We start from the raw sequence: 13,510 nt of genomic DNA, 5'->3' as shown, positions 1-13,510 counted from the left end.
GCACCTGGATATTCTGGCAGAGTTGTAGCTAGTAGTCAGCGGTGCACCAACAAGTCATCTGTTGGACTTTACTTTCAATGGTTCTCAACACATTCAGAGTTTTCTTGTGTTGATCTTGCCGTCTTTCTTGTAACTAATGGGAATGGACTGTTTGGATTCAATGACAGCTTCCATCACAGTGATGTTCCTTGAGCCAGTCAGCATTTTCCACACTTGCATCCCATGTGTTGACATTATGATGTTATAGATGGTGCCCTGAAATATGTTCCATTCACTTCCACACTCTATGTGGAACTTCTGTTCAACCGAGTCATGAAACAATTGCTTTTTATAAGAACTCGGAGCAGGGGTAGGCCATCTGGCCCCTCGAGCTTGCTCCACCATTCAATAAGACCGTGGTTGATCTTGCATGGTCTTATCTCAAGAGGCAATATGGCTGATGTTGATTCAAGGAAGGCATTTTTACTTTGAATACTTTTACTTTCAAGGGTTCCTAACCCTGTGGAAACCAAGGATTGATCTGAATCACAGTCTGCATTGTTTGTGTTGAGAATGCTGATCAGTTCCAGTTGGTGCTAATGCCCTGATCTTGGATGTGTCCAGGACATCGACGGACATCGATATTTCTGAAAGAAGGTGTTAGTTACACAAAGCTTGTGGTAGCAGCAAAGCTTAGGTGCTCTCTGTCGAGTTCGCATTTATCTTTCCCAGGTGATGATGCTTGAAGCAACAGGGCAGTCTGTGCCTCATGTTCTGTACCCCTCTTGTGTTGAAATCCTCCAGTAGGCATAGATGTTCTGACTTAAGGATTCTGTTTAAAGCACTGTCAAGTTCCTGATAGAACTGATCTCTTGCTTCTGTAGTGGATCACTGCTTTGGAACATAGACACTAACGAGGTTAATTGGCTGTATTTGAGTTGAAAGGCAAAGGGAGAGAACACATTCTGAACCGTTATGATAGTTCTTTCATCAAGGGTAAGGAATTTCTTACAGCTAAACCTATACCATGCTCACACATTTTCTCTGGATTCTTCCCTGGGTTATGAAGGCCACGGGGGATCATCAGTAGATCTTCCTGTGGGCTTTGTGGAGTACGAACTGCTTTATTGAGTGAGTGGAGGCTCACCCAGTGGAAAGCGGTCAGTAAGTGTTTTTAAACCTGTGATTCTACCTGCACCAGTGTTGTAGTTCCCGAGGTGAAATTGACCTGAGTGTAAGCCACAGCTGCGGCCCTTTCCTTTGGTGCACAATAAAGGGTGTTGCTGATGGGAAACTGATATTTGGCTGAATTACTGCATTGGCCACGAGGAGATTTTTTTCTCCATCTCTCCCTTCGGACAACCTCTCTAAGTCAAGAATCTTCTCTGGTGAGAAAAATCCATTATGCCTTTTGTCAGGAAACTCAAGGCCTATGACACCAATGGGACGGCTGGACCCAGTACACCGGGCCCAATGGGGTGGCTGGGCCCAGCACACCGGGCCCAATGGGGCGGCTGGGCCCAGCACACCGGGCCCAATGGGGCGGCTGGGCCCAGCACACCGGGCATTACTTCTTCTGTGCTAGCAACATTGAAGGAGACAAAAATCAACGACTCCCTGAGAGAGAAAAAAATTCTCAGAATCTTTGTTTAAAATGGAGAGTCCTATTTGTAAACTGTGTGCCTAGGTCTAGACCCACAAGGGGAACATCCCCATATCTACTGTATTAATAGGATTCTCATTCTCCTAATCTTCAGTGGATATCTGTCCATCTTGTTCAATAATTCATAATTATAATTACAATAGTTCATAACCCTAGGATATGCATCAAGCAAAGATTGTGATGTTACGAGAACAACGGCCATTGTAACAATTATCGAGGCATACCCCTGTTGCTCATCATCCCAAAAGTTTTTGCCCATGTTGCACTTGCCAGAGTGCAGATCCTGGCTGAACTCATCTGCCACCAACTTCAGTGGCTTTGAACTGGAAGATTTACAATTGACACACTCTTCTCAGTCTGGCAGCTCCAAGACATGCTGTGAACACAGGAGATCGTTATATTGTACATACATCAGTTACACTGAAGCATTTGACCATGTGAACGGACGGAGTCTGTTTATGCTGCTGTTTGGAAGACTGTTGGGAGAGATGAGCAGTAATGAAAATTCATACGAATTAGGAGCAGGACTAGACACCCCTGTCCCTCTAGCCTGCTCCACCATTCAGTAAGATCATAGCTAGTTAGATTGTAAACACCAGTCTATCCTCCTTGCTTATCAAAAATCTATGTACCTTTGCCTTAAGAATACAAGACTCTGCTTCCAGTGAGTAAGAGAGTTCCAGTGTCTCACAGCCTCTGAGAGAAAGAATTTTTCATCTGTCTTAAATGAGTGACCCCCTTATGTTTAATCAGTGACCCCTAGTTCTAGATTCTCCCATGAAAAGAAACGTCCTCTCACATCCACCCTGTCAAGACCTCTCTGGATCTTTTTTACTTCTAACTCCAACGGATACAAGCATAGCCTATCCAACCTTTCCTCACAGGACAACCTGCCCATTTCAGGTATTAGTGTAGTAACGATGCTCTAAACTTCGTCTAACACATTTACATCCTTCCTTAAATAAGGAGATCAATACTGTACACAGTACACAGGTGTGCTCTAACTAGTGGTCTGTTTAACTGAAGCATAACCTCTGTCCTGCTGTGATCCCAGCTGATGTTCCTATTGGACCCCTGGCTCAATGGATTATACCTTATTTTTTGTTTAAGTTGTGAACACATAGTGACAGGTGTGCCAATTAACTTTAAATAAAAGAATAAAACATTTGTTAATCGAAAAAGAATATGATCTGTATTACACTTCGCTCCCATTATACCTTCATAGATACATACAGATTTATAGGGATGTTCTGAGTAGTATACAGTCCATGTAACCAATAGGTGAAATGCAATCAGAAACACCACTGTCTGAAACCATGTGACAAATGTCATCCAATACAATTTCTGCGAATTTCTCACTAAACCCACCTCCAATTGCTTGTAGTGAGCTGCCTGGTCTCACTGGAACGTTTTGAAGTCTTCTCCCACACAAGGCTTTCTCTCAGTGTCTTCACCAAGGCTACTAGACAGTTTAGCCATTCTCAGACTTGGAAGTGAAACACATACACCTATTGAACATGCTCCTGTTAGTTCAACATATTGTCATTTGTACCTGGGTTTGTTGTTTCCGGTGCTTATGAAGCTAAATTCCTTCACGGGATGAGAGTATCACTGCCAAGGCCAACATTTATTGCCCATCCCTAATTGCTCGTGAGAATGTTGTGGTGAGATGCCTTCTCGAACCCCTGCAGTCCAAGTGGTGTAGATACACCCACAGGGCTGTTAGGAAAGGAACTCCGAAATGTTGATCCAATGATAGTGAAGGAAAGGTGATGTAGTTTCAAGCGTGTGACTTAGGGGGAAACTTGCTAGTGGTGGTGTTTCATGGACTGACCAAGTTGTGTGTAATTGTCAAATAAAACAGTACCATGCTGAAACCTGAGCTCTTTGGGCTTTACAAGTAGAGCCAGAGAGTACAAAAGCCAAGAAATGTTCTTAAACCTTAAACCTGTATGTAGCAGTTTATCCCCAGTGTGACTATGGTTCCCTATTATCCATGAAGGATGTGGGTGGGGGATGGGGTGGAAGGAGATAAGGGGCCCAGAAACAGGAGAGACACCAGGGCATGATTGTTCTTTCTAGCCCAGGTGCCTAGTGGGTACAACAGTCTCATCAGTCTGTGGTGGATGTAACTTTCAAACACGTAAAAGTCAACAGGAATAAACTACCCCTCCCTTTCCTTTTTGTTCTGTTAAAGAACTTTACTAACTCTCCAAATATCTTGCTTTATTTATCTGTAAGGGCTAACTCAACAGCATCGAAACAAAATGTTTTAGAAGCCATACGTACCCTCCAAGTGTGGAAGGACTCTTACTTCGATATCCGTGCTAAAATCGAAGCTTCAGGAAGAGATCAACGCTGGGAATTTGATCGGAAAAGACTGTTTGAGAACACTGATTACATGATTACCATCTGTCAAAACATTCATGAGATCTTACAGGTATGACAAATGAAAGGAAATAATACTCTGAGCATTTTCTTTTTCAGATGAACTTGATTTGAACTTAAGAAATATCCTTTTTAAAAAAAGTAATGATGTTTATTGCTCTTTTTCTTCAGTAGACGATTGTAGTAGATTCCATGTAATGCTACACTTGAAGTCTAGATAAAGTGCAGTTTTCAGGTACAATGAGACTAGAGGGTTGGATGCTGGGACTAGGTTGTGCAGGCATAATTCAGCTCCCATTTCAACTTATACATTCTGTCCATACTTTCATTATAAATCTCTGTGATTATCATTTATAATGGTGATTATATATCATAGAATCCCTACAGTGCAGAAGGAGGCCATTCGGCCCATCAAGTCTGCACTGATCACAGTCCACCCAGGCCCTATCCTCATAACCCCTTGCATTTACCCTTGTAGTTCTCCTGACACTATCTTCACTTGTAGGAGAGTGTAATGTGACAGGTTCCCAAAGATAGTCTCCGATCTTAAATGTGGACATAGGAATTTATAATCGAAATGTTAACTGGATACAGCCAAATCTGGATTTGTGATGCATTACTCATCAATTTCAGGAGAGGTGGTGGTGTAGTGGTATTGTCACTGGACTGGTAATCCAGAGACTCAAGGTAATGTCAAACACAAAGAACAGTACAGGAACAGGCCCTTTGGCCCACCAAGTTTTTGTCGAATGTTCAGGGGATTGGGTTTGAAACCTACCACAGCCAATGATGAAATTTTAATGCAATAAAAAATCTGGCATTGAAAATCTAATGATGACCATGAAACCACTGTCGTAAAAACTAATTTCACTAATTTCCTTTAGGGAAGGAAATTTACTATCCTCACCTGGTCTGATCTACATGTGACATCAGAGCTACAGCGACATGGTTGATTCTTAACTGCCCCCTGAATTAGAGATGGGCCGAGCAAGTGATGCCCGCCTCCCATAAAATAATATTTAAAATACATCTCTTTCAGTGTTACTCATATTTTATAAGGAAGATGATGACATGTAATGAGTGACATATTATCAACCTACTCAATGTTGCAAAGTTCAGAAGAATCAAATAGGCACAACCTGACTCAATTAGAGTGTAATTATTGCACAAGTTTCTGTTTAGATTCTCAGATATTTATACTGTCACGAGCTGTAAGTTTCTTTCAATATTTTCAATATTACTTCTTTCAAGTATTTTCAATACTTTCTTACTCAGATAGGCTGTAAATTCTACACTTGCTGTTCTAAGCTGTCCGAGAGTTATACAGCTTTAATTTAGACATCGTCCAAGCATTCCAGTTTGATGAGATAAACAGACAGTAATTCAATTATTTTCTATTTAACACTTCTAGTACCAACTCATACAAATACTTGCAACTCATTAACTCTTTACTGAACTTTAACTCTTAAACTGCACCTTAACTTTAACTGAACATCAACTTTAACTATTTAATTGAAAATAGATACTGTTGAGTTTAGGAAAACCTTGGCCAAGAAATATTCTCGATGTAGAATCTATCTTCTTCTTCTTCTACTTCTATGAAGCATCCTTTAGGACACACATCTTCTTGCGATGGTTGGTCCCTTCAAGTTATCACTGGCAAACAAAAACTTTATCCACAATTCTCCACTTGCTTCTGGAAGGTTCTTTGTCATCCAGCCAATGAATTGATCAGAAACCCCAATTGCATCATTCAATTAGGCCAATCAAATGCAGGCAGAATAATGGAATTGGTCATTTTGGGCCTCATCATACCTCAGCATGTTCTTTACATTCCAGTGCCCAGATAAGGAACACTGACTTCTGAAAGTCTGAAAGATCTCTTCCCTGTCAAGGTTCTTGCTCCGTCCACAGGGATGTGAGAGATTGATGGGCACTGCCATTCCTCCAGACCTGTAATTAGCCTAATTTTATAATAGCTATCAGCAGGTGAGGGTTTATGGGTATGATCGTACCTGCCATTTACCCCCCCCCCCCCCCCCCCGGTTCCATTGCAGCAAAGTTGGAGAATTTGGCGGCCAGCCAAATGTTGGTTCACTGGAGCAGGATGGGAAAACACCGCTATAAGATCTCCCCTCATTCTTCTGAATTCCAATGAATATAGCCCCAGTCTACTCAGTCTCTACTCATAAGCCAATCCTCTCAACTTTGGTTATGAAGCCACCTCCTGCTGACCTTAATTTCAATAGAAAACATCCTGAGACCAACTAGTTCAGAAACTTTGCCAGACCAAATACAATTACTGGACTTCATTGCAGCATTCCAGTAAGCACAGTGAACTAAGAGGGTGGCCAGAATTCTCCGATCTTGATTGCCCTGCCACTGCTGTGAGGCAGCAGTGCTAATGATTATGCCACTGTGCCACCATGCTCTTACTGGCTGTGGCATCATTGCAGCCTCTTCATTAGAAGACACTTGGCTGTACAAAATAAACACTTGGTCCACGCATTCAGCTGCCAGTTGCCACAGTCATCAAGAGTCCTCAAGGGCACCACTTCTGCCAGGTCAAAGATGTCTTGAATGACCGGGCAGTGTAATATATCTCATTCAAGTTGGACCAGGCTAACCAGGATGCCTGGGCTGTAGGATTCCATACCACCATCAGGACGCGCCAAATGCAGGGGGCGATCGATGGCACCCATATTGCCCTTAAAGCGCTGACTCATTATGGAGTGCCCTTCATTAACAGGAAATAATTTCACCACCTAAACATACAGCTGCTTTGCAACCACCAGATGAACATTGTGCACATTATCCTGGGAGCATGCATGGCAGTTACATTCTGGCAAACTTGGATTTACTCGGCTCCTTCAAGGGTCACTCTTGGCTGAGGGCTGGCTAGTAGGGGACGAGGGGTACCCACTAGGGTCTGATGCCTGAATGAAGGCCACAGACCGAGGTGGGGAACCATTGCAATGAGGCCCACTCTATCACCAGGAGCATCATTGAGTAGTGCATTCGGCTTTCTAAAGACGCGGTTCCGCTGTTTGGACCACTTTTGCCGGGCGTTTCAACACAACCCTGAGAGGGTCAGAAAGATCATTGTGGCTTGTTGTGTGCTTTGCAACCTTGCCCGGGAGCAGGACAGCATGGTGGTGGGGGAGGAAGAACAGGTGGTCTCTGAGGAGGAACAGGAGGATGAAGACCAAGAAGCTGCTGCTGCGGAGGAAGGCCCAGGGGAAGTTGGACATGGGGCAGCCAGGGTGCTTGAGAGCTGGAGAACCATGGAGGCCCTCATAGGCTTCAGATTCGCTGCCTAGAGGGAATTATATCTGGCAGCTCAGCCCCCACCCCCTTATCCTCAGACCTTTCCTTGCTCTGTCCTTTCCCATCCTTCCTCTCAATGTTTTTCTCCAACCTATGATGTGTGGTCCCCTCTCCTCCGTCCAAGGTCTCCGTAGACCTTGAGGTGAGGAAACATTTCTTTACCTAAAGAGTGATGAGCCTGTGGAATTCATTACTACAGGAAGTAGTTAATGCCAAAACATTGAATGTATTCAGAAGGAGGTTGGATATAGCACTTGGAGCGAATGGGATCAAAGGTTATGGGGAAAAAGCAGGATTAGGCTATTGAGTTGGATGATCAGACATGATTGTGATGAATGGTGGAGCAGGCTCGAAGGGCCAAATGGCCTCTTCCTGCTCCTATCTTCTACGTTTCTATGTTTCTGCATCAGACCAGGGTGATGGACCTGGGTTGGCAGTGTCAGCCAATTCGCAGATAAGGCAAAAGGATAACGAGTTCTTTTTAGTTTATTTATTAGTGTCACATGTAAGTTGACATTAACACTGCAATGAAGTTACTGTGAAAATCCCCTAATTGTCACACTCCGGCGCCTGTTCAGGACCCGAGGCCGGAATTAAACCCAGGTTCCTGGCGCTGTAAGGCAGCAGTGCTAACCACTGTACCGCTGTGCTGCCTCGATGTGAAGAAAGCTGTAGAGATCCTCATGATAACGAGATATCTGTCTTTCTCAAGATTTTCCATTGACTTCCTTTCTCCTTCTTGAAAGTGTGTTGGGGGCACTTTCACCTGGGCCACCGTTAATCCAACAGGCCATGGGCCTTTAGGAGAAGGGAGGGAGTTTGGCTGATAGAGTGGTTTAATCATCAATCAGGATGTCTAACTCTGGCTCTCAGGACCCCCTACTTGAGCATGTCTGTAGGACCAGTGGAAGGATCGGGTCCAAGCTGGAGACAGAAGAGTCACCCATCTCCATTTCACCATCCCCCACTGCTGAGGGAGATTGCACAAATCAGCATGGTACTTGGGCTAAAAGTGAAACAGCTTTCAACAGTAAAATTTGCTGCCCCACCACCCCCGCCCTCTCCATAACTAACACTTGAAATTTCACCCTTTCCAACTCATTGCTTCTGCAACTTCCTCATCCAAGGTGGCCTCTGCTCTCCCTAGAAGGACACATTGGAAGTGGAGGTAATCTTCTACTTTCCATGCCTTCTGGCCTGCGATGCTGTTGGTGAGTGACCTCTGGAGGGGCTCGACCTGGAAGGGCCTGGCCAACTTTTGGGTGTCGCAGGTGTCTCCATGTCACTCTATTCTTCCCACTCTCCATTAGACACATCAGTGCCCAAAGTGGGGGGGTTCAGAGTCTCCCTGATGTAAGGCCCGGGCTGGGCGCCAGTGCTTCCTCCTCCTTTGGGGTGCTCAATGGCCCGCGGTCACTCCATGAGTGGCTGAAATGAACTCCAGATGCCACAATTTCATCTGGTGATGCCAGTCCTGGAGGCCCGCCACAGTCTTAGCGATATTGTCTGACATGGTTCCCTGTATCTGAGCCAAGCAGTCAATACCCTCAGCCATGGTCCTGTGTGACTGGACCAAACTCTGGAGTGCTGCAGCAATGTTTATATGCGCCTTGTGATGTCTGTGTGATACTGGCACCTGCTGTCTTGGCTCTCAGTAATGGACAGAACTGAATGAGCCAAAGTTTGAACTAAACATTGCTCGGATTTCTTGCCCCAGGCTCTGCACTGCAGCCAACGTATTTCAGTGTCGGTCTGGGTACCATGCATTTCCAGCCCCTTCTCCAGTGAGATCAGACTTCTGGAATCCTCCGGTTGGCTTTGCACTTGCTGGAATGTTGTGGACACCCCTTCTGTTTAGCCAGGCTTTGCTTTTGCATCGACAGCAATGATAGGATGAGCTCTTCCAGAGGATCAACATCTGTCTTTGAGTCAGCTTGTTCCTGGGATCCAGCAGTCCTCTGAATGTTGGCTTGCCTAGAAATTCCTAACTCCATTCAGTGTGCAGCTAGCAGCTGCTGTGTGGTGCTCACCAGCCAGTGCCCTGGAAGCCTGAACACTAATATATCTCACTGAGGTGAGTGTATCTGTACAGCAATTGATAGACTTACTTGGTAGGTTGCCTTAATAAAGATTTTTTGGACTCTGACTTGCTTGGACCATCCCAACCTTGCACTCAGGCACTGTCCACTCCAGCACCCCCACCCCCTCGGTTTTCAGTACCCCCTCCTCAAATGGTGTGAGGAGCTGCAGCTCTGGTATGCATCCTCCCCTCTTCCCTCGCTCCCACCTGTTATGTGAGGTCTTGCCCTGGGGGACACAAAGAGGATATTTTGAGATGATCAGGTAGCTATGGGAACTTGGCACTGGAGGCATTTGTGGGATCAGGGCAAGCCTTTGGGGATCAGTGGCGGGGGAGAAGTTGCAGGCTCTGAGGGAGATGCTGGTGGATTCTGCTTGAAGACTAGAGATGTAGATTGTTAGATGACAGAGTTGGGTACAAGAATGATGCCAGGGGAGGACAGGTTAGTCCTCACCCTTACAGCTCGAAGGAGTCATTAAGCTTTTTCCAGCATTGAACAGCATTCCTTCTGATCATGTTGTTACTGCGGACTGCCTTGGACGCTACCTCCCAGGCTGTCGCTACAGCATTGGCAGGAAGTCTCCTGCCAGCCCCAGGGAACAGGGTAGCCTTCCTCCTCAACAGCATCCGGCATTCAGTCCATATCAGCATTAAGAAATCTTGCGGCTGCTTTTCCTGCTATCTTCATTGCTGTAGTGAATGTGCAGAATGCAGGGAGTGCTGATGTTCTGCTCCCGCTCATTAGTCCTGGAAGTGATTCCTGACTCCAGTGAATGTATTGCTGCGGGGGTTGGAGTAAATGTGAGGTCATCCATTTTGGTAGGAATAACAGCAAAATGGACTATTATTTAAATGGTAAAAAATTGCAGCATATTGCCGTGCAGGGGGACCTGAGTGACCTTGTGCAGGTGCAGCAGGTAATTAAGAAGGTAAATGGAATTTTGTCCTTCATTGCTAGCAGGATGGAGTTTAAAAACAATGAGATTATGTTGCAGCTGGATAAGGTGCTGGTGAAGCACCTGGAGTACTGTGTACAGTTATAGTCTCCTAACTTGAGAAAGGATATACTGGCACTGGAGGGGGTGCAGAGGAGATTCACTAGGTTGATTCTGGAGTCGAGAGGATTGGCTTATGAGGAGAGATTGAATAGGCTGGGGCTATACTCATTGGAATTCAGAAGAATGAGGGGAGATCTTATAAAAACGTAAGATTATAAAGGGAATAGTTAAGAGAGAAGCAGGGAAGTTGTTTCCACTAATGGGTGAAAGCGGAACTAGGGGGCGTAGCCTCAAAGTAAGGGAAAGCAGATTTAGGACTGAGTTGAGGAGGAACTTCTTCACCCAAAGGGTTGTGAATCTTTGGAATTCCCTGCCCAGTGAAGCAGTTGAGGCTCCCTCATTGAATGTTTTTAAGGCAAAGATAGATAAGTTTTTGAGCAGTAAAGGAATTAAGGGTTATGGTGAGCGGGTGGGTAAGTGGAGCTGAGTCTGTGAAAAGATCAGCCATGATCTTATTGAATGGTGGAGCAGCCTCAAGGGGCCAGATGCCTACTCCTAGTTTTTATGTTCTTATTATCCACGTGTTTCAACTGGGATGGGTTGGCCATTGTAGTAGGGTGGACACCTTGTCTCAAGCGCTGCAACACCGGGAACCACTCCTGTTTTTACCCCGCTGGGAGCAGTAAGAGTGAAAATAGAGAATTCTGCCCCACACCTTTATGCTGCTATCAGCACCTTCCCTAGCCCTTCCCACTGCCATAAACATTACCATCTGCCTCGTGATCTACACACCTTTGTGGCAATCTCTCCTATCACTGACCTATTCTCCTCCACTCCTCCACCCCCCCACCACCACCACCACCCCTCCCATGCAATGTATAATCCATCACATATCTCCCCCTCTCTAACTCTGGGGAAGAGTCAGACAGACTCAAAACATTCACTATTCTTCTGTCTCTATAGGTGCTGCCAGACTTGCTGAGCTTTTCCAGCATTTTCTCTTTTTATTCCAAATTTGCAGCCCCATCAGTATTTTGTTTCTATTTTAAGAATTCTGGAGGGGGTTGTTGCACTAGGTAAGGTTGTTTAGATAATGTTGTATCCTTTCCTTTATTGAGTGAGCTTTTTCAGAATATGAATAATTTCTGTTTTTGCCTCTCAAGTGCTCTCTGATTCACTGCCTCCAACTTCTTGTGCATCTCCCCACCTATGATTCTTTTCATTCCAACATAGTTGTCCAGGCCTTCAGAATCCTAAACTTGCAATGCTGCAAAATTTCAAGCTTCCTCTTTTAATATTGTACTTCAGTGTCACAAGAACATAAGAATATAAGAAATAAGAGCAGGAGTAGGCCATTTAGCCCTTCAAGCCTGCCCCGCCATTCAATAAGATCATGGCTGATCTGTCGTGTCTCAGTTCCACTTTCCTGCCCTCTCCCCATAACCCTTAATCCCCTTGCCTATCAAAAACCTATCAACCCACATCTTAAATATACTTAGCGAGGCAGCCTCCACCACTTCAACAGGCAGAGAATTCCAGAGATTCACCACCCTTTGAGTGAAAAAGTTCCTCCTCAACTCCGTTCTAAACCGTCCCCCCTTTATCTTAAGGCTGTGCCCTCTAGTCCTACTGTCCTTTCTGAGCGGGAAGAGCCTCTCCACCTCTATCCTATCCATCCCATTCATCATCTTATACGTCTCAATGAGATCTCCCCTCATTCTTCTAAACTCTAACGAGTACAAGCCTAGTTTATTCAGCCTCTCCACATAGTTCAACCCCCTCAACTCCGGTATCAACCTAGTAAACCTCCTCTGCACTCCCTCCAAGGCCAAGATATCCTTGCGTAAGCGCGGCGACCAAAACTGCACACAGTACTCCAGCTGTGGCCTCACCAGTGCCCTATACAGCTGCAGCAAGACCTCCCTACTTTTATATTCAATCCCCCTCGCTATGAAGGCCAGCATCCCATTCGCCTTCCTGACCACCTGCTGCACCTGCAGGCTGGGTTTTTGCGACTCATGCACAAGGACCCCGCGGTCCCTCTGCACCGTCGTCTGCTGCAGTTTTTCGCCATGTAAGTAATAGTCCTTCCTACCATTCTTCCTACCAAAGTGGACAACTTCACACTTGCCAACATTAAATTCCATTTGCCATTTCCTGGCCCATTCGTCCAGCCTATCTAGATCCTTCTGCAGGCTCTCCACACCCTCCGCACAATTTGCCGTTCCACCAATCTTGGTGTCATCAGCAAATTTCGACACCATACACTCGGTCCCTTCTCCAGATCATCTATATAAGTGGTAAATAGCTGAGGCCCCAGCATCGACCCCTGGGGCACTCCACTAGTCACCAAAGTAAGGTTTACATTAACAGTGCAATGAAGTTTCTGTGAAAATACTCTAGTCGCCGCACTGTGGCGCCTGTTCGGGTAACGCTGTGGGAGAATTTACATGGCCAGTGCACCTAACCAGCACATCTTTTAGACTATGGGAGGAAACCAGAGCACCCAGACAAAACCCACGCAGACACAGGGGAATGTGCGGATTCCACACAGACAGTGACCCAAGCTGGGAATCAAAACCAGGTCTCTGGAGCTGTGAGGCAGCAGTGCTAACCCTGGAGTTGTTCTTGCAAAGAGTTAGCACAGACAGCATAATGGGCCAAATGGTCTCCTTCTATGCTGTAGATTTCTATGATAACCTTGGCTTATTCTTCAGTGCTGCTCCTGTGGTCATGTTAGCATCTACTGAAAACATAAAATGTCTTACAGATCATTTGCCTCACTTGTAAACCTAGGAACATCAATCCATGGTTGCCTTCTCAGATCTCTTATCTTACTGAACTGACCTTATTTAGAAACAGCAAAGTGTTGCAACAATTTATTAGAGTGGCTAAACAACTGTTGCAGTTGTAGTTACCGCGAGTTTGAGAGATTTTCAACGCTCTCAGGATGGGTTGGTGCTTTAAAAGCTGAAATTGGAGATGAGTTAATGGCCGAGAATAGCCTACAGGTAAAACAAAAAAAATACACAATTGGAATCCAGGCAATTGGGTGAAACTTAATCAGAGGCCAGT

The 13,510-nt window shown here is 45.3% G+C and overlaps 1 protein-coding gene across 1 annotated transcript in view; it reads left to right on the top strand.

The window, feature by feature from the left end:
- dnah10 (dynein axonemal heavy chain 10) overlaps nt 1–13,510 on the top strand; it is a 337,567-nt gene that overhangs the window by 54,489 nt on the left and 269,568 nt on the right. The window contains exon 10 of the mRNA XM_080207920.1: nt 3,884–4,082. Coding sequence (XP_080064046.1) covers nt 3,884–4,082 — 199 coding nt within the window. The remainder of the gene's footprint in view (nt 1–3,883; nt 4,083–13,510) is intronic.

The sequence above is a fragment of the Carcharhinus amblyrhynchos genome, chromosome 20 (genome assembly GCF_965287045.1).
Source record: "Carcharhinus amblyrhynchos chromosome 20, sCarAmb.v2.hapA, whole genome shotgun sequence".
NCBI lineage: Eukaryota > Metazoa > Chordata > Chondrichthyes > Carcharhiniformes > Carcharhinidae > Carcharhinus > Carcharhinus amblyrhynchos.
Note: the sequence above shows the minus strand (reverse complement) of the source record. Positions and strands in the feature narration are given on the sequence as shown.